The 21,589-nt window shown below is 42.8% G+C and overlaps 1 protein-coding gene across 6 annotated transcripts; it reads right to left on the bottom strand.

Annotated features, from left to right (window-relative positions):
* Positions 1-51: 51 nt before the first annotated feature.
* LOC133144306 (oxysterol-binding protein-related protein 10) lies at positions 52-20,455 on the bottom strand. 6 transcript variants are annotated; one of them, XM_061266881.1, is made up of 19 exons: positions 19,929-20,455; positions 18,024-18,199; positions 15,032-15,111; positions 14,577-14,645; positions 13,359-13,556; positions 11,118-11,358; positions 9,077-9,207; positions 6,549-6,698; positions 5,958-6,465; positions 5,101-5,287; positions 4,851-5,033; positions 4,635-4,788; positions 3,750-4,564; positions 3,507-3,653; positions 2,760-2,847; positions 1,081-1,602; positions 909-999; positions 754-834; positions 52-598 (listed from the first exon to the last, which is right to left on the bottom strand). In XM_061266881.1, exons 1-13 carry the CDS (start codon positions 20,192-20,194, stop codon positions 4,520-4,522), a joined length of 2,388 nt encoding a protein of 795 aa, XP_061122865.1. In that variant the 5' UTR covers positions 20,195-20,455; the 3' UTR covers positions 52-598; positions 754-834; positions 909-999; positions 1,081-1,602; positions 2,760-2,847; positions 3,507-3,653; positions 3,750-4,519. The 6 variants fall into 6 exon arrangements, with proteins under 6 accessions (XP_061122865.1, XP_061122868.1, XP_061122863.1 ...); XM_061266884.1 differs by having other exon boundaries at positions 3,507-3,584; XM_061266879.1 differs by having other exon boundaries at positions 3,507-4,564.
* Positions 20,456-21,589: the final 1,134 nt, after the last annotated feature.

Here is a 21,589-nt window from a genome sequence, read left to right as displayed (position 1 = left end):
CCTGCTGCGCTCTTCACTGGTGAAACACATGCACACTTTCATACAAGAACAAACTTTTGAAACATTTATTTCACCATGTGCATTTTCTTCCAGTTCTGTCCACCAGGTGGTGCCAAAAGACAAGCTTCCTGCAGCATTGAGCAACTGAAGTGGAAGCGCCTACAAGGTTTGCACTTGTTGCAATGACAAACTGGACACATTTAAGTGACTTGAGCCGTTTGTTTCAGGTGGTACTGGTGATGGCCGTCAGAAAACGAGGTCTTGAGCAACTGGCTTTCCAACATGCTGACAGGTGATGCAACTTGCTAAAAATGTGGCATGTTGTAAACACTAACCTTATTCTTTTTTTCCTTCATGCAGCACAGCTTCCAGTAAAAATCCTGTCTGACTTTGCTGCAAAGATCCGCCACCTGCTTGGCCAAGAAATTCACCCAAACCGTGCTAAAGGTCCTCAAGGCTGCCTCTACTTTCAGTGTGGAGACATGCAACTAAACTGTTCCCTCGTTTGTGTGCAGGTGTGTCTGTCCAGGAGTCTTTCAGGAGCCCGGCCTGCATCTGAGATCCAAGTGCTCAAACTTCTTTAGCCGAAGGTCGTAGTCTGCAGTTAAAAATAAAGAGTAAACTTAAAATAGAGTTGTGTCCTATGTTGTCTTTACAGGCAGATGAGGCAAATCCTGGTCCAGGAAGTTCAAGCCAAACTGTGCCAGGCTCTTCACTTTCTGGACTTGAATTTGTGATTACAGGTAGACCTACAAGATGCTGCTTGCCTTAAAGTCTACTTTCAGGGGTATGACTTTTAGGTCTGCACCTCCTTGCTGCCTGAAGTGCCCTCTGCTGGTAAGAGAAGGAAACTAAATTTAATTTCTGCCATTATGTTCCAAAAGTTTAACTGTTTTTGTGTAGAGTACCTGGTCACAGCAGAGGCAGAGGACCACAGCTGCTACTTTCAGGGGTATGACTTTTAGGTCTGCACCTCCTTGCTGCCTAAAGTGCCCTCTGCTGGTAAGAGAAGGAAACATTTAATTGCTGCCATTATGTTCCAAAAATTCAACTGGTCTTTTTGTGTCCAGTGTAGAGTACCTGGTCACAGCGGAGGCAAAGGACCACAGCTGCATGCCAGCAACACTTTTTTTTTTCTTGTTGCTTCCACATCTACAAGGCAACCTGGAAATTGGGACAAATTTGCACTTAGACGGTACCCCTTTTTAAAAGCTCATTGCACAATCTTCATAACACTGTCTTTGTTCTAATTTTTTTTTTAAAATCTATTTCTGACAGGCAGCAAAGAACAAGAAAAGATTCATGGTCGTGCAGCTTGCAACACTTCATGCCATTACCAACTCTTCTATCGCAGTTAAGTTTCATGCCCAAAACATCATCTTTTTCTGCACAAAACTTTGACTTAACTTAATCTTTTTGTCTTAGATCCAGGCATGGACTCCTCCACGCTCGTCCCACTACCGACCGCTTCACCACTCGTCAAGAAGCAGACTTAGGTTCCAGGCATGGACTCCTCCGCACTTGTCCCACTACAGACTTCACCACTCGTCAAGGAGCAGACTGCCATCCAACTTGTTACTTTTTTGTGATTGAATGTTTACTCTGCAAAAGAAATAAAGTTTGATTACAAAGAACTTAAACTCTTCTTTCTTACTCACATCACAAAAATCACATTTTAAAACCTTAATTTACAACAAACCTAAAAAAAAAAAAAAATTTCCTGGTTTTTTTTTTTTTCAAATTTTTTTCCCCCCCCTGGATTTTTTTTTCCAGGGTTTTTTTTTTCCAGAAATTTTCGGTGAAAAATTATTGAAAAGGAGGCGGGACAAAACCCAAATGCTGCTTCATGATTTGCTGAGAGCTCCAAAAGTAGGTGGAGCAATGAAAATAAAGATCCATGATTGGTCAAAAAGAGGGCGTGGTTATGCAAATGAGGCGCTCTGTGATTGGTCGGGCGTAGAGTGGGCGTGACCTGAAAAATTCGGAGCATTCTGATTGGTTGAATGTGCAAATGCTGCATTCTGATTGGCTGTTCAAATGTGGGCGTGGTTATGCAAATTAGGTGCGTTGCTGTGATTGGTTTATCTGAATTTAGCCACACCTAGGAGGCGGACAAAGTGGTACTTAGGTTTTCAAAGGTAGTTTTCAGTCTTGAGGTGAGCGTTGGCCTTCTGTCAGTGCCATGGGCACACATTTTTGACTGTTTCTCACATGACTCAAAGTGACTGCAATTGAATTGCTGCCACTTTGAGTCATGTGAGATGGAGAGTAACAGTCAAAGACTTGTGTCCATGGCAGTGACAGAAGGCCAATGCTTACCTCAAGACGAAACACTGCCTTCGAAAACCTAAGTGCCACTGCAAAAAACTTGAGTGAAGCAGATTTGGTCATAAAACACAAAGACTTGCATTCCAGTTGAACAATTTATTAGAGAGAAATCCAATTTGAAAACATTTTTGTTTGGGACTAATCTAATTGCATCCAAACATTGATGACAGGCCTTGCAGCTCAAGCGCTTGATAAGCTCAGGTGTTGTGATGCCACTTACTTCTAGTGACACATGCAAACAGCTGACCTCTCTGACTGGGCCAAAAACTAAGTCACATCCAAAAATGTGTGATGATGAAGAGGCACTTAGTTTTTGTCCCACTGAGAGATGTCAACTGTTTGCATGTGCTCACCCTCCCTCTGGTGGCACTTGTGTGCCATTACAAGAGACGAGAGGTGAGTGCACTTGCAGCCAGCCACCTTGTACTCACATTACGCGTCCAATTACAGGTTGCCGACACTTCCGCATGTCCCACAAGGCTGTCGGCTGCTCCGTGGGGGGGCCCAAAACTCCCGATCCTGTCAAGAAGCAAAAAAAAAAAAGAACCCATGAGTAACAACTCCAACCACATCAAAAGTTGAATACACTTTAACAACACAAGTTGTCACCCTGAGTGAATCAAACTCAACATTTTTCTCATTGACTCGTATCATGTTTTTGCAATGTGGTACCAATACCTCCTTGTATATCAACATCATTTTAGACAAAGATTTAGATCATATTTGAAAATAATGGTGGAATTTATGTTTCTATTCACGATGGTTCATAAGTTTTCATTCAACAAACGTTTTTTAATTGGAAATAAAATGTGTATATCTTTCATAATATCTATTAAATGTCATTGTGGCTCATAGTGGCCCTTAAAGGCCTTTTGGTTATTGAAAATATCAAAGCAGTCGCCAGTAAAGGTACACAAAAAATGATAACCTCCCCAAAACAAAGTTCTTAGTGAGACCTGATAGTCAAATTAAGAGCGAAGTTTGTATTTTCCAAGAACTAATTTTCCCAGATATTTCCCATGCATACATGTTTTTGGTCAATTTTGATTTAAACCTGCACAGAAAATAAGTTCAATCTTTAGCTTGTGCAAGTGTAGTCAATGTTTAGCCCCAATCTCGCCCACCACCAGCGGCGCGTGCAACATACTGGTAGAAAAGAGAAAAGCAACATGCACTACCTTTGTCGTTGATGTTGGTCGCAAGTTGTGCAAGTTGAAGGCTAGCAGCATGGTGAAGGCTTCAACCTCTGCAAACAGCTTTAGCATGGACGCCATACAAAACGTTCAAGTCAATGGCGGACAGCTGGCTGCTGTTTTGTTGACGTTCTAGTCGCGAGAAATAAACTCATTCCCGAAGATGCTCCTTGTGTGCATACATACATATAAATACCCGAAATAGATATTTGAGTTTAAAATACTAACTCGAATTTACTGCAGATAAATCATCGGAAAACTTGCTTGTTGAATCTTATGCAGACAGGAAGCGAGTAGGGTCAAATTTAAAGTGCGCGTTTGGTAAACGGCAGCCATCATTGCATAATTTAAACACCGATTTGATGGAAAAAAAATAAGGGCACACGGAAGACGAGAGAAGCCTTTATGGGAAATAAACTATAAATAATACAACACAACAGCACAATATAAAGTGTGGGAATAAACTATGAAAAATGTGTAGATACATTCAAATGTGCAGACAAAACAATCAAGGCTGTTATTAGGATTAAAAGCCAATGTACTCTCTAAAAACTTGCCCTATTGTACTTTATATAATCATTGAATGGAGTAACTCTGTATTGGCAATGATATTTAAAATGATTTGATGTGGTCCTATTTCCTGCTAGATGACCACTCTGATTGGTAGATAGATCCATCGATTATAAAAGTGGTAAAAGTGACAACTTTAGTGTTCCGTGAGCCATGGAAAACATTATATTGGATATACAAACAGCGCTGACAGACTTCTTTCATGACAATGTGCAAAAGGCCTTGGCACAAGTGAAAAATAGAGGACAACTCTAAGTCTACATCAACTGTATACAAAATGCTGCCGTCCTTGGTTATACATGGAGATTCCCTTTGGCACAGTTGCTTGTTCCCTGTCTGTGTCTCCGTGGCAACCAGGTGAGTCCAACTTTCAAGTTTTAAGAAGTTGCTACCCGTGTGGCCACTGGAAGTGATGCCATGACTTGTTGTCAGGTGCACTTCCACAAAGGATTGTTGTACATCCAGGTGTCTCCCTGCAACATAGGTTGACAGGTGAGATGGACTAAAAATGACCGGTATGTGTGGGTGCAGTTGCCATCTGACCTCCTTAGTGAAGTATTTGGGTGTCCAGGCTTTGTTTACAGCTGCTCTCCGTCTCTCGTCCGCCCTCTGCTGCTCCTCCAATCCATGTTTGTGCTCCGTCGCCTCGTCCATGTTGCCGTCTTTTAGCGACTTGGTCACGTGTTGCCATAAGCGCCTACAGGGGGCGCAATCTTGTCAACTCTTGTCAATCCGTGCAGTCCGTTGACGTCTTCATACCTGGACTCCATGCGTCCTTGTCGCTCCAGCGCTCGCAGTTTCTTCCTGGTTACGGCGAGCTTGGCCGTGTCGATCACTTTGGTTTCGCCGCTGCTGTAGGTGAACTCCAGGGTTCCGTTCCACTCACCCTGCGCTTTACACACGATGGTGTTGGTCGGGTTGTGTTTCACCTCTGCGGTCACTCTGTCGGACAAATTCGGGTCAGCAAAAATCCTCTTTTGATTATTAGGAGGGGTTGGTTAACACTCACCGGTGTACTTTGCCACCGTAGAAAGGCTTGGTGTGGAAAGTGACAGTGGCTGAGTAGCCGCTCTTGGCACAGTTGATGGAGACTTTTCCTCCCAGTTCCACCCAGGGCACGGTGAGGATGGAGCGGGCGTAGGCCGAGGGCAGCGAGAAGACGTACTCCTCCTCGTGCTCCACCAGACACAGCACGCCTGGCCAGAAGGAAGTGAAGGACATGAACTGAGGCACTTTGGAGGAACTGAAGTTTTCCTGTGTTGGGATTCTCAAGTTTCATAAGTCATTCCTTATGAAACTGCTCACATGTCAGCTGACGACACACTGCCCCATTTGTTTTCTCTCAAACTATAAAAGGCTTATTTCAAGCCCTCACTTGTGCAACAAAACCCAATGAGGGGTTCAACGATCATTAAATGGATGGTAAATGAAAATAATTTGAAGAGGCTAATAAAGTGAAACAACCTGAACCACAGCAGTGTTTGATAATTGGCTATAGCAATCATGAGAATAAACTACTCGTGCTTATCGAATGCTCCATATGATCCAACCGAGGAAACGTAAAACGCTGTTATCGTAATGTTTGTACGTTCAATTCATGATCAAATCGATACAACGAGGTCACTCATGTATATGAGGCTGCTGATTACAAGTGCAGCTATCACAAAGCCAGCAATCAGTTGTGCTTGCGGTGAAGGTCACCACCACCACCCGCCACCCTTTTCCATGATTACCTGCTTTGTCATGGCCATGAATAAGAACCATGAGTCAGCATCCAAAATCATTCTGTCAGTGTATCAGGTCTCCTTCCCGCCTGTCTTGAAAGGTGATTAGGTCAAAAAAGGCATCCAGTTGCCAAAGACTCACCTTCTCCCACCATGGACACTCCTATGGACATGCCCATGAATTTGCTCTTGGTCCACACGTGTGCATTGACACACACCTGCCTCTCTCTGCACTCGCAGTAAAAAGCCGAAACCGGCGGATGATGGGAAACCTGCTCGGCCACAAAGCGGACTCTGTAGCAGGCTCCCGGTGCTTCTTCGTCGCCTTGCGGCGCCGCTGCGTTGTTGGGGCTCCTGCCTGACTCCCGGACACACCCCTGGTTGGTTCTGAGTGAAAGCTTGACTTTGTCCCGAGGCACTTCCCAGGAGCAATGGAAGGTCTCTCCCAGTATGGGGTTGTAGGGTTTCTTGGCGACAGCCCCCTTCCGCCCCTCATGGAAGGAGGTCAGGTAGTACTCCACAAAGCGCACGATACGCTCCTCAGGTGTAACTCCGGCCGTGATGGACAAGAACAAGTCCGGATGGGCCATGAAGTTGGCGTACATCTCCAGCAGCGAGCGCTTTTCCAGAATAAACGTAGGCAGCACCACCTAGGAAAATGAACAGCTGAATGAATCACTGGCATTTTCCACAATAGCCGATTTGGTCTCACATTGAAAGGTCACAGACTCACCCGAGTGAGGTCCATTCCCAGTTTGAGCTGGGACAGCAAGTGGAGGATGACGCTCCTCTGGTCATCCAAGACGCCCAGGTCCTCTTCCTCATTGTCCTCCGTGTCCGTCACTTCCTCACTTTGGCTGATGTCTCCAAGCTCCGCCTGGTGCTGTCCAGACAAAAGCAAAAGTGACTTCAAAGTACTTTCAGCATGCTTGGATTTTTTTTGAAGGCCTTGAGCTCTGATCCACATGACTGGTCAAAGCAGAGTGAAGATGAGCGCTTGCTTTTGCTTCGCTGGCATTCAACCCAAGGCGCTCAAACGGGAAGGAGCTTTTGAGATCTCCTGCAGTAACGTGACGGGAAAAAAAAAAAAAAAAGATTCTAATGTAAAATGCACAAAGTGCTCGCATGCCTGTGGGCCACAAAAACCCGCTGCTGCTTCTTTTTTACACATGACACCATTTTACATATCTCGTTTTAATGACCATGCCTCTAGAAACAACAAGAAAAAAAAAAAACAAGTTAAAGCAGAATGTGAAATCCCTCGGGTGCTTAATTTCATGTCTGCGCAGAGCAGTGTAAACATGCTGCATGGAAATTTCCAGGACATGAGTGCTTTGCCTGTTACTTGAATATTTTAGCCCACGTATGCACACTATGAGACGAAAGACCTGCGCACACGTGCGGCGGCCGGGTTCCCGTGAGTTGCTCGGGATATATTTATAGACGTTTGCAGGCGAGGTGGGAAGCTGCAAGGCGTCTGTTATGATTTCAGTGGTTCTAATTAATTAAAAAGGCTCTCGACTGCGGCAGGAAATTGCTGCTCAGGGGGTCACAGCGCTTCTGACGGAGATTTTCATCCAAGATATTAGAATGAAGTGCGGTCAGCGCAAAATTGGGAAAGACTTTGATATGTTTTTTAAATGAGCTGGTTGCGTTTATGTCTTCATTTTTTTTTCGGGGGGGGGCTTCTTAAAGTTCAAAGTCTGAAGTACAGAAATGTAAATTTCTTAATTACTCTTTATTTTATTTTTTTACACATTTGGCTGTTAAGGTTCTTGGAATATTTGTTGAAATATTTCCTTATTCTCATATTCGCATTATCTTATAAATCAGGAGTCAGAAAATGAATTCAGCTTCCGTGCAGAGTTCATAATTTCAGCTAAGACGTCTCCAAATAAAATGAGCATGAGTATCTTATATAACCTGTACATATTTTACCTTAGTCAACAACATGAAAACATGTTTACGGCTCAAATCAACTGTTGGCTAATTGGGTCAATCATTTAGGAAGAAGCCTCACTTTTAGATGACAGTTACACAAGCCAAACTTTGCCCCGTTTGGAGAACATGCAAAAAAAAAAAAAAAAAAGCCACGAGCTTTTAAACACTCACGTTATCTTGATGCGCAGCTAAATGCTTGACCTGCATACAACTGGACTTCATCTCCATAAAAGGTCAAAAGCAAAGTCCCAAAGTTGCATTTAAAGATCTGCTAAGCACCCATCTTCATCTTTTGAGTCGTGGTGGTAGTGAGCAGCTGCTGTGCCCACCACCCAGAAAAACAAGGAAGTGGTGAAACAAAAGCTCAGAGCTAAGTCCCTGTGACGTCTCCTCCTGCTTCTTCCCATCATCCCTCTGCTGTGTTCCCTCGCATGCTTGTTACTTCCTCCTCCTCCTCCTCCTCACTTATGCCCACCCCCCCTTTGGATTCAGTCAGTATTCTACCCCCATTCACTCCTCTTGCTAAAAATAGAATAAGCCTTTATTAGTGTTGCAAAAGGGAAGTTCTTTACTGTTCTGAGGTCACACAGTCACTGTTACAAAACATTTTGCATGCAAGTAATATGTTCAACTTTGATGCTTCTACAGCAAATAGCCTCAGAGCTGGTTCACCAATACAATATCTTTTGTTCAATATTTACTTTTGTCACCGAGGACTTGCTCCGTCACATTCATATTTCATTTCATATTCCTCACAGTCCAATTGTGCCGGCTTTATTTCTCATGCTTTCCTCAACACGTCATTGTTTCCCTTCATCCGCCCTCCTTTCCTTTCCTTCCTCTGCCACCCTGTTACATCATAGTCAGCCACCCTCCCTAGCCCACATCCATCTCCACATCCATTCCCATATTTTCCGTCCGTCTGCTACCGTTGCTCACTTTTGGTCAACTCTCCATTTTTCATCATCCATCCAATTTACAAAACGCCTATAGGCAACATGAAGTTTTTATCTTCCTCCTCCAGCTCACTTCCACTTCAATCCATCTTTGGATGACTTTCGGTGTGATTTGTATGCCTGTCAAAAGTGTTTTTGTAGACGCAAAGCAGATATTGACGACTGTGCTCTCTGATCAATGATCAAAAGTGTCCAATCTTTTTGGATGTGGTACGTCATATTAAAACAAAGGATTGTGCTGCCCTCTACTGGTAGAAACTGGAAACAACATGGACAATTATATCAAAACACTGACCTAATAATTGACATTACTAGAGTTGTGATGCTAATCATGCTTATTTAGAGAAAGGACATCAAGTCTCACCTCAACACCGTGTGACAAGCTCCTTTCCCTGAGGGCTGGCGAGGGCTCGGCCGAGCGCAGAGGAGTCAGGTCGCCGTTTTTTAGATGCTGCCCTGAGGGTGACTTTGGTACCGTCCACACAGGAGCGCCATCTGAGTGAATGAAAAGGTGTCAAAGGTCAAAGCGAAAGGTGATCTTTCATTTACGTCTTTTGATGCTCAGTTGGAAGGAGAACGACAAAAGGAGACAGCTCCAATCACTTTTTGTTTACTTCTGACATTCAATATGATATTTCACAAAGGACGAAAAAAATGAGACAGGAAATTGTGTATGAGTGTGTGTCTGAATATATGATGTGTCTTGATATCTGACATCGTCTCCTTCACGTCAGCAAAAAATAATACTCAGATGAACGAACCATTATGAACCGTTTCAAATGCCAGTTAACGCACTTTATTTACATCAGAGAAACCAATCATTTGAGCTGGCTTGTGTTTACTTCTTATATTCAATGTTTGTAAGTTTGAAGCCTTGTCTAAAAAAATGCACAGAACTACCCTGAAGGCATCTGTTTAGATTTATATTATTATTGGATGAAACTCGACCCAGTGGAGACATTAGTGTGGGCCAGCCACAGCCTGGAGGCACAAGTGTGTGTGTGTGTGTGTGTGGGGGGGGGGGGGGGGGGGTTGGTCATTCCTGATCAATTCTCATGTCAGAAAAGATTTACATGATCTATATAATGATGTGTTTGCAATAGTATTTCAAGCAGCTGCATATTTTGTGGTATGGCCCACTGGCTAGATGCATGCTAGAAGTGCACAAAGCTGGTATAAATAAATTAAGGGAAAATAAATATTCATGCATTTACTAGGTAGAAATCCACAGGATATGTTATATAATTGCATGGTCAGCAATAACCAACAACAAAAAAACACACAATCTTTAAAAATCTTTTAAATCTTTTTAAATCAATCTTTAAAAAAAAAAAAACTTTTCAGTCAAGTTACTTTAGTTCACAATTAGAAAACCAGAAGATTTTATTGTTATGTAATTGATCCAATGTCAATTAAAAAAAAAAAAAACTTAAATGAGATTTGTTTAATCCCAACTATAAAACAATAAACCTCATATAAGAATAGTTACTATGCTTCAAGTTCTCGTGATGTACCATATTGTATTTCACTGATGTTCGATGTGACCCACGCTGACACTTTTCTGTCAAGAATAAATTGAAGTCATCTCCCACGAGCAACAAGCGTAATTAATCAGATTCAAAACATGACTCAGCACTCATTAGTTATGTTATTGCTGTCCATGCAAATGGCTGTCCTCTGCACGTAAATCAAGGCCCTACTTTCAGTCAAGGGACAACGACTTCCTTCATTTCACTTCCTTACATCATTTTCATACTCTTCACGGAGGTGACAGAGGAGAGGCAAGCGGGAATTTGCATTTCATTATGAAGCGATGCTTTGAAAAAAAGATCTGGGATCATTTTCATGCGTCGCATAGCCCAGCATTCTGCTTATAAAATTCCTCACTGTAGTAAGGGGGGTGTATGCTGAGGTTGCAGTTGGAACCCCACGGGGCCTAGCAGCCAGGCAGCGGATACAAAGTGGTTTGTACTTGCAGCAAGGTGGTCCCACTCCACAACAACGCGTGGTGACTGTTGGTGCAAAGAAAAGACCAAGTCAGGACTGACTGGCCCCCAAATATCAATCACCACACGCTCCCTGCAAATGTGGAGGCACCCTAGGTGACAGAAATTTCCCGTGTTTTTATTTGGTTTATTTTCATTGACTGACAATCATGTTTCCACCGTGATTGGGATTTTCAACACCATAAGATGGAGAACACAACAACTCAAGAGTCCCCAATCGTAACATTCAACAACATTTGGTACAGACGTTGAAGTTTATAGCCCCCGTCAGGCAGGGACAGGAACTACAGTCCAACTGGCCCTTGCTAAGTGGTTCTGAACGAGTAGGCAGAAAGGAAGGAGAAGATAGAGAAGTTGGAGGCTCCAGCAGTACAAGAATGGAACCCAGGGACGACTCACCCGTGGGAGCTCCATGGACAGTGTGGTTACGTTGAGTAGCCTGCGATGGAGGCGGCACCTGGCTATGGCTCTGGGTCTGTTGGAGGATGTTCAGGCATTCTCCCAGGCAGCTGAGCGTGGCGGCCGACGTGGCTTTGAGCAGCAGCAGGTCCTGGTCCAGGCAGGAGACGGAACCCTTGGTGGGCAATGAGTCAATGGAGTGGACAAGGTTCTTCTGTTGGCCCTCGGCTTGGGACATCATCTGGAAGAGAGCAGTGACGAGTTTTTCTTAAATACAATGTATTGCATAATCCATCCATCATCCATTTGATATCACATCTTCTATAGCATAGCATTAGCAGTAGCATTTATGGCATTGAAACTTCCTCCTTTCAATCTACTTTCAAATTGGAACGCAAACAATATGTAGTGCTGCCATCTAGGGATTGAGAGTGCAACTACACTCACAGGTGCCTCAATGCGCATATGCATTCTTATAGTGTGACCTCATCTCCTCCAAAAGAAGATATCTGATTTTTTTTTTTTTTTTTTTCAAATAAGACTCCCTGATGCGAGTATGAGAATTATTCCTGTATGACTCACCGATTTGGGTCTGATCGTTCTGACTGCATCACAAAAGGGAGGAAGACAAAGTTGCTTCTTTCTTTCTTTCTTTTCTGGGCACTAATGTATGCAGGTTGCTAATCTTGCCTTCATTAATATTGTATCTGGTCGCAGCCCACACCTCGTCTTTTTGCACGCACTCGACAAGAACATCCGCAGTGGCGCACACGAGCTATTTTAGAAGCGCTAAAAGCTGTCGGCTGCGCTTATGCATCCTCTGGCACCAACAGAAAAGACACCACAATAAATATTCAGACGTGGATTAGCGGATACTTTATGAAATTTGAAAATAATGGTTAAAAAAAAAAGGTTTGGGTGTCAAACTGCGAATTTTAAAAGCCTCTAGCAATTGTCGCCGTTGTCGCTATGTATCTAATTATCTTAATGAGACGAGCCCCAATGGCTGATGTTGAGGATGTCGGTGTGAAAGCCGCAAATGGGTTTTGTTGTTCTTTCCTCCCTCTTTTTGTAAATTTCTTCCAGCCCTTCTAATACGTGATCGGGATGTATTTCCGGCACGTGACGACAAAACCAAAAAGGAGCAGACTGGCCCTATTTCCAAAGACAGCAAAAGGAGACAGCCATGGGATCAGCCATGCTTCCAGAAATAGCCTAACCCCAGTGATCCAGCTCCAACATGGCTGCGCCGCTGTTTGATGAGCTCACATCAGTCGGCTGTGACAAGCTGGCTCGTGTGCTCTGACTCCCGCTGCCACACAGTCAGGAGGCGATGGCCAAATACATGCGTGCATGGATGGACAGATGGATTAAAGGAGACAAATGGGACAATGACCAATTTAGGAGAGTCCTCCTTTTTTTCACAATGGACACCAAACTCAGTGTTCAATTCAGAAATGTTCTACCCAAGTCACCGAATGATTCGTTTAACAGCAGCCCGTTATTACCATTCGTTTGTCCATACAATGTGGTTTATATGAGAGCATTTGAGACGAGAGAGCAAAAATGTTGTAATCGCAGTCTGCCCAACTTGGCTCACTGCCTGGAAGGTTAAGCGATACTGGCTGAAGGTCAAGCTGACAAGACAAATCATGCAGGAATCCATGAAGGATTTCTCTCATTATGAATGAGCGACAAATACATTTCATTCATATGTGCTACTGTAGAAACCAGGTCAGAGGAATGTGAAGCCAAACAAGAGAATGAATCACAAATCACTTTTTTTTTCTTTCAGTCTGACATTGAATCAAGCACCAGAGGAGTGTTTGTTTTACTTAATAAACACGCCATCTGCTCATTCAGACTGCTCCTCAGAGGTGAGAAAGGATTCTCCATTCACTGACAGCAAGATGCTCTCTTTCTGTCAACACAGTGAATCACTCGGATGAGATATTCTTAGCCAGAGCACAGCGGAATGGAGAACTGCAGCAATTGAAAAGTGGCCAGAGGGGCTTGAAAAGAAGACTTTTCAGTCAAAGTGGGAAACTTTGTGATCCATTTGAGGGATTGTGTGTTGTTCTCTAATAAAGAATTCTTTGCAAAGCTGCTAACTTTTACGTGAGGCCTTTTTCTTCACACCCATATTAGTTCAATTAAACCGACCTAGATTCAGCAAGCACGTTTAAGGCTGAGTTAAGTTTAATTTCGAGTCCATATGTGACTTTTGTTTGGGGCACCCACCTCTTTGACCTCCAGCAGTCGTCCCGGGTACTGATTCTTGGCCCGCCGCGCCGCAGCCGGTGACTTGTGATGGGTTATCGTAACGATGTTGCCCGGCGAAGACGTGTGAGTCAGTTGCCTCTGAGAAGCCGGTGATGACGTTGGCGTAAGGTGTGGGAGGAGAGAGAAGCTACGATTGCGACCGGATGATGAGGAGCCCTAACGTACACAAGGCGAAAAATACATATAATGACATTCGCTGATGTGTTGATGACCTTGGTCCAAAAATCACACTAGTTATCCACACATCAGATTTTTCTTCCCTTTTAGTGAGAGTGCACCAGAAATGATCTGCCCCGAGGTAACCGAGGTCTGGTTACAGTGCAAAATAGATCAAGCTTGCACAACAGAGCACTGCTCAATGATAGGCAAACAAGCAGCTGAGGTCATTCTGCAAAACCAAACTGGTGATTACTTGAATTCCAATGATTGAGCTGATTTGGCACTATTTGTATTATTGAATCAATGCATTGAAGGAAAATATGAAGGTATTTTGCTATGCTGTCGACAAAGTGGTATCAAGGTTCAAAAGTATGTTAAAAAAAAAATGGTCAAGATAACTGTCCAATTTCTGTAGAGTGAGATTTATATTACATAGGTACTTAGTGATCTTTTGAGGCAGGAGTTAATCAGCTTACAGGACTGAACAGTGTTGCATTGTCCAAAGGCAAGCCACGAGCTCCTGAGCCAGCAGACGAGAAACGGACGGCATTAAGAATTGAGCTTTTGTCCTCTAGAACTGGAACGGAGCCTCGAGCATTTCATTCAAGTGGAAATGGAAGAAACATATTGGACCCATGAATATGTCTGGACGACAACAAGATGCAAGAAAGGAAAAACATCTAAATATGTTTTGTCATTTATGACTGTAAATAGAAATGTATGTCATGTTTTACTGAAGAATGACACTTTGTTTTCAAGAAAATAATTCCAGCAATGGTGTAACAAAGAATGCATGTGTTTGCTTAAGGCCAGTAAGTCAACAGCACTAAGTCCACAGTTTGACTCCTACACCTCCATTTCCTGTAAGGACGTCATCTTTTTTTTTTTTTTTTTTTTTTTTTATGAGAACTCACTCCACTTTTTTCTACCCCCGACATCTTTTTATATCCAAACACATGGAAGACGCACATCATTAATAAGAGTGTGTTTGTGTGGGGTTTATAAGGAGTGACTCACCAAGGCATCTTGTCCCCCCGCTGATTCTTCTGCACTCAGGTGTTCATCCGAGCCCTTCAGCTTCCTTACCTAACAGGGCGCAGAAATAAAAAAAACATTGGTTGAAGAAAGTAGAGGAACATGGACAAGGAGGAATCTATTAGCAGAACATAACACACCAAAATAATATTACATCCTATCACAATCGCTCTATTTTTATTCATTATTTTTCGATGTCACAATAAGTCAATGACATTTAATGCAAAATCAAACCTAAAAAGGTTGTGCCCTGTGATGGATGTTTGGGATTAAAAATGTAATCTCATCTTCATTTCATCCTATTGCACAATTCCGTTCTAGAAAATGTGATAAATATAGTAAGGAATGCCGATGACATTTTTTTTTACCTTAAGCCTCACCTAAGCTTTTTAAGTAAACACAGTAAATAAATAAATGTGTAGCTTTTTTTTTTTTACCTTGGCACTGCAGTCAGAATGTCTCCTGGCACACGCTTGGAGTTGGCTAACCCAATACTGCTGCTCTTTGGCATCAGAAGCTGGAAAGATACAGAAAAAAAAAACAGTTAATTGACGTGCCTCACATCCCATGCATGCAATAAATTCTTGGAAGTTCACAGTCGGGTCGATACTGAGTTAAGAGTCTTCATGTCCACTGAGGAATGCCATTTGTTTTCTTTTTATATAGTCCAACTGCACGGATGAACCTCCATCCAAAGATAGCAAAGATTGTGCAAAATAATCACCCGTTATGTTTTTACATAAGAATAACTTTTTTTTTTTTTATCTAACATCTTACAAGGCTCTTGAGGCTGCCTGAGTGCAACCTTGCAGAAAATAAACAATAGATTGTGCCGCAGAGGTGTCAATCAGATCCAAACTGCTGCACCGGTCTCTCTTGATGTTTGCTGTTCTTCAATTTGGGGATTCAACCCGCAGCAAAGGTTCCCTACATCGCTCGTATTTTCACTTTGTCCCATTTTCTATGCTATGAAATCAAATAAACACAATAGAACAAAGTATTGTGAAAATATATTCAAATTTTTGGGGTTAAAGATCTAAAAAAATTTTTGGGGACAAATTAACCGATTATTAATTTTCCAGAATTTGATTCTGCTAAATATCAGAATCACCAAAAAAGACCTAAAAAAAAAAATCCACATGGGTCGGGCCTTGAATTTATGCATTCAAACTGAGATTAATAAACATTCATGATGCTACCATGGAGATTCCCATTAGACGCACTTTATAAACAAAGGAACAAAATTATCAGATTTGAATATGCTAAAAATGTATCAACTTTTTAATTCATATGCTAATCACAAGGTTATTTACATGTGAAAGACACTGAAATGGATTAAAATGTGTCAAATTTATCTTCCACAGGTTTTTGGAAGGGTTAAATGAATTCAGCATGAGCTTGGCACTTACAAGCCATCCTGCAAAGCGTCACTTTTGAGCACACTGCAAAAGTAACACACTTAAAAATCTCTTGAGAAATGCAAATATCTTCTTTACTAGTCGGCTCAGGAACGTCAAAAGGAGCCAATTTCAAGGTAGGAGTCAATATTGTCATCTATTCAGGTTGTTGGAGTGCACAAGCCTCGCTACTGGGATTTTTTTTTTAGTCTGTCTCTATGCTGATGTGCACCTGTTCACAATTTGCTAGCTCGAGGCTAAGAGCACAATATACTGGCTCATACGGAAAAAAAGATTACTGCGCCACTCTTACATTAGAGTCACATTTTCAATTAGACGAGCGCAGAGCTTCTGGAGAGTAGCAAGCACTCCCCGTTCCGTTAATCATTGTCTAATTACACCCACTTTTATTACAGTGATGTGAATCAAAGCCTCACCATCGTAAAAATCTTTATTAAATGTTAGGGATGGTTTGCGTAAGATTTGATCATTCTTAACTGCCATGGTATTAGCTCTTTTATGTAGGAGCATAAAACATTTCTAAATTGACGGGGCCACATCAAGGCATGACTGCAATTATGTATCGAAAATAGGGCCGTGTCGTCATGAGTCAGGCCACATTGAAAGGGGGCTTTGATTGGCGGCCGCTCCCTCAGTGGAGCAGCCCGCCCTCAGTCAGATCCTCCGGCTTTGAGTTTGATTCGGGCAACTAATATAATCATTTGTATCGTGTAACCACATGATATGCTTTACTTTAAAAAAAGCTAATGACTAGCAGTGTGACCAATTGATTCATTCAGCACCTGAACATCCGCACAGGATTAAATCAAAGCGGCTTGCTAAGATTGCCCAACGTCTGATAGTCTATTTTCAGCCTTCAAATTGTCACTAGTGCCTTTGTGGCGAAGCTGTTGGGAGGTAAAGGGAAATGTGCTTTTGGGAGTTTGCAAACATATTTTAAGGTTGTGTTAAACTTATAATCATATTAATATCTAGTATTGGAGTGCTCGTGTGGATTGGTGGGGCCGAGGAATGTGCAGGCAAACTGTATGAACTTGTTTTCTCGGAAGTGTTGTGTATAGTTCTAGACAGGGAGTACCGGACGAGATAATCTCAAGGTCGGTGAGCTACGAGAACAACGAGCAACTATATGAAACCAGACTTCGAGGGGAAAACCAAACCGTCTGACCTCAGCGACACCTGGACGGGGAGGAGATGGCCATCCACCAATCATCTCACAATATTTTGCATGCTTTAATATTCATATTGTGTTTCTTTAAAACTGGGCAACCCGGAAGAATGTGTCGTCTTTGGTGGTCACAAAAACGCACGAGTTTTAGTGTGAGGGACCCGGGACCCAGGCCTGTATTAGTGCGCTTTGTCAGGAATAAATAATTGGTAAATTTGGTCTAATTGATCTACTGGTCTTCTCTTTGACAGAACGAACTCGCAAAATTGTTAGGTGCGCCAGTGTGTGGATTAGGACATTGCAATTTATGTGTTAAGTGTTGATCCCAATTTGGAGTCAGATCAATAACTAGAATCCGTATCCTAACAGAGGCCATTCATGAATACAATTGCAGGTTCTTACATTCCAAGTGAAATGGAGTACAATGGCGCTCAATTGTTGAACCCCTGAAGGGAGACCCTGCATTAGTGACACATTGTGTGTATCTTCTTACAATGGCACAAGTGATAAGAGAAGCATGATGGGGGGGAAAAAACAAAGCAATTGAGCTTTTGAAAATTGAAGACAAAACAGTGCAATTAATCTACGTGAAAAGCAATAAAAGCCGTGAAAAATGCGAAATGACTCCTTGTTGGACTCTAAAGTTCCATTTTGCTCCTCCCTAGGTAGGATTTCAGGGGGTTCCCATGGTAACCAATACCAAATCTGAGCGCACTGGCTAATCTTCACTACTGATTGTTGAGACTGTACATATGAGTTGCATACTTTCAGGACCCCTGTTGCTTCTCTTAGGTAAGCTGGACTAAACGATATATTTCAAAACGATCGTAATAAAAATCCTACCTCTGAGTTTGTACATCTCTCCATTGACAGAATTGACGATGAACATGTGCGGAACCTCATCGCTCTGAGTTATGGTGGCGCCGATTAAAGGAAGGGACCCTCGCGGCTTCTGGCTCCTTCCTTGTTCGTTGACATAATATAGCAGCGATCCTAAATCTGGATCCAACACAAAGTACCTGCAAAAATAAAAATGAATGAATTGCTGCTTAAATAGTTGCAAACCTTCAAAGATGGGACCCGTGTCATTGTTTTTTTTTTCCTGCTGACCTATCGCTACTTTTTGATTTGACAAAACAGTGGTGGTCCTTGTCCTCTCTTTCTGCCCTTCTTTTGGCTTAAACTGATAATCAATGTTCCTCGCTTCACGTCCAATTACAGTATGGATTTCCGATCCAACCTACATCATGGTTGTGTAGAATAGATGAAGACGTGGCCCGTCGCCACAAAAGAAATCCTTCACCAGGGTAATTTTTCACTTCCCTCGAGAGAACGCGGGGAAACTACGATCTAAAAATTGATCCCTATTCACAGTCAGTCCATGCAGAGTGTGAATAATGTCGACCTCAGCGAATCAGTGACCAATCTGCCTGAGTCAGATACTTTTTATCACACATTCATGCACGCACACACAAAAAGTTTAATCCTATGTTCAGTCAGCAGAGCGGGGTCGTTTACAGTTGACCCCTTCTGGCAGTCTTGCCATTGCAGCTAAACAAGAGTAAAGGCCTTTAACATGATGGATGGTGCCGGATAATAAGTACAGGGCCGTATGGCCGCGCTCACCTTTAAAACGCTGACCTAAGAGTGTTACCTGATCTTTTGACCTTTACTACAGCAAAAAACAATGCTGCTGATTTTGGCAATTAATCGGATTAAAAAAAAAAAATCATTATCATCGACATTATTCGAATCTCTGTGGTTCTACTCTAGAAGTATATTTCACTGAAAATATAGCAGAGATGTCAGTAATAAATAAACCCAAATCAACTTAGCTTTAAGTGAAAACACTCTTCTATGTACTGTCATAAAATGATGCTATTACGACAGTGCGCATCACTTACACAACATTATCAACACTTCACGTTGGCAAAGGGCCACCTACTCAGCAGCATATTTAGCTCCGCTCGGGTCCGTTTCACACCAGCACGCAGCACTCACGATACACTGGTCATTTGAAAACTCACTCAGGACTGTAATTACGCTGGCCACCTGCAAAGCATTTCTATTTGGACAATTAAATCAACATTGTGCAAATGCAACTTTGCAACGAGCAAGAAATCAAGTCAACAAGCATGACTAAAAAAGAAAAAAGAAAAAGTGGGCTTGATTTTAAGAGGTTTTGTAGCAAGGAGAAAACTCACAGTCCACAATAATTCCCTCAAATTGACTCATTAAATCCTTGTTTATGAAAATATATTGGTGACATTGTGAGAAGAGAGAATGAGAACGAGGCAGGGGGGGTTGAAGTCATCAATTCTGCATGAATCACATAATAATGCACTGCGAGAATGTCGACAGTGGTGGAGCTACTTTGCCGGCTTGTTATGAGAGTGTCCACAAAAGAAGAAATATTATAAATAAATAAACACACATGGGGGGGGGATAGACAAAGTGAGCTTGTTTGTGAAAAATGGACCATCATGCAAAAGAAGACCAAAAAGAATTCAAACCCTGACCTCAGATCTGCGAGGCGGATTTGCTAATCACTATAATAGTGTTAAAAGAGTACAAAGTCCCGCGTTATCTGTGTTCGGATGTCGTGAGTAAAAGTAAACAGTCGAGAGAAATAAATATTGCTAAAGACACATCTCAACCCCGCCCCCTCAAGTGCAACGTGGACAATGCAGTAGCAACAACAAGACATTCCCAAAAAAGTCAACCAAACTAAACAGCATTTTTATTTACCTGTTCTGCCAGCCTTGAATGAGGTTGGTGTATTTGCTGAGAACTCCTTCCAGTTGTCGCTTGCGACCCTGCTGCGAACTGGTGCTGTTCCCCAAGAAAGCCCCCCGGCCACCCCCTGCACCCGCGGGGCCGCAGTGTGGCCCGGGACCAGGACTTGGCGAACCCGTCCACCCCCCGGGTTTTCGTGACGAGTTGCTTCGGTCCCCAGAAGAATTGGAGTTGCTTTTGTTGGTTCCGTGATGAAGACTGCTCGCCGTCCTGTCCATGCTGGTGACGGGACAGCAAAGAGGTGGAGGACGAAAAGGAGGAGGGGACAAGGATGGAGTCCAAGCAGCTGTAGGAAGAATTTCACTAGCAGCGCATTGAAGTGGCGAATAGGACGAGCCGAACTAAAAGCGAAAGCTGTGGACGTGTCGTGACCGCGCCGTGACGTGGATGCGTGCGTCCCCCACCGTGCGTAAAAACTGACATCTTCATGAATCCCCGTCTCGTCTCTGAGCTTGTGTGACAACCGCTACACTGAGCCAGCGCTTTCTTGCACAAAGACACGCCCACTTGACTCCCCCCCCCCCACCCTCCGGAAATTACAATGGAGCCTTGTGGAGCCACATCATCGTGAAAATGGGTTTACAGCCACAGTTGCAAAACCTCTTAGAATCTTAACGATAATCTTGGTGTGAACGAACACAGCTTCACCTCTTTGGTTATCCATGAGCGTGATCTTTTGATCCAACAGCTTTTCACATCTTCTTTATGATGTGGATGATGCTTTATGAGCCGGAATAACTTCCAGTTCCCAAATGGGCATGATCTAAAGATGATCAGTTGAATTCCTTGACCTTTTAATGTGAAAATCTTCAAAGTTTGTGACACAGTTTTGGGTGTACCCACAGGTTCTTCTCCTCAATGCTAGTTAGAAGCACCTAAATGTGGCAGGGAACAACATCCAGACAGGATTTTAAAAAAAAGAGACAACAACTGCATTGAGCAATCGAAAGCTCGCCTTGATGAATCTCTGCAGGACACTTAACGGGGTTCTGATAGATTCCCACCGCTTGTCTGCTGAGGCAGCCTCAAAGCTGAGATCAATACAGACGAGTAAAAAAAAAAAAAAAAGAAAATCCCTGTGCAACAGAGAGAGACGTTGCTTAAAAGCTTGTGATGAGATTCAAGATGGGATCAGTTGCATTCCATTATAAGTCAAAGCAGCCTTTGCCATTACTTCTAATTCCGAATCTATTCATTTAATGCAGAGCGATCAATCAGTTATAGCGCTACAAAGAGACCCAGCGGGAATAGTGTCTTGTGCAACTCTGCAACAATCCCTTTCCTCAATTCTAGCAATAATAATTGTCTCCGCATCATCGCCCTGCTGGATCCAAACGGCATGCGTCATCATCCTCAGCGCTGTGAAATATCAAAGAGGCTTTGATTTAAAGCACGTCCTCTTCGACACCAAACCCGAAACACTGTTCTTCAAAAGGCAGTGGCGGAGCTAGAGGGGCACTGCCCCCCCCCCCTCGCCACCCCTGAAAAATGCAGGTGCCTTATGGATATTATATCCTGATTTATTTTTCACTTTTCTACCCTGAAGGGAACATAGAATGAATCTCAAATTTGGTGTTTAAAAAAAAAAGAAAAAAACTTTTGCTCACCCATTA

This window comes from Syngnathus typhle, linkage group LG20, assembly GCF_033458585.1.
Source record: "Syngnathus typhle isolate RoL2023-S1 ecotype Sweden linkage group LG20, RoL_Styp_1.0, whole genome shotgun sequence".
NCBI lineage: Eukaryota > Metazoa > Chordata > Actinopteri > Syngnathiformes > Syngnathidae > Syngnathus > Syngnathus typhle.
Note: the sequence above shows the minus strand (reverse complement) of the source record. Positions and strands in the feature narration are given on the sequence as shown.

Coding starts and splice junctions, on each gene's coding strand:
- LOC133144306 (XM_061266879.1), bottom strand. CDS start 20,194: ATGGACAGGACGGCGAGCAGTCTTCATCACGGAACCAACAAAAGCAAC. Junction 18,200..19,928: donor ATTCAAGGCTGGCAGAACAG/GTAAATAAAAAT, acceptor TTATTTTTGCAG/GTACTTTGTGTTGGATCCAG. Junction 6,699..9,076: donor GCTTGTCACACGGTGTTGAG/GTGAGACTTGAT, acceptor TTGTCTGGACAG/CACCAGGCGGAGCTTGGAGA.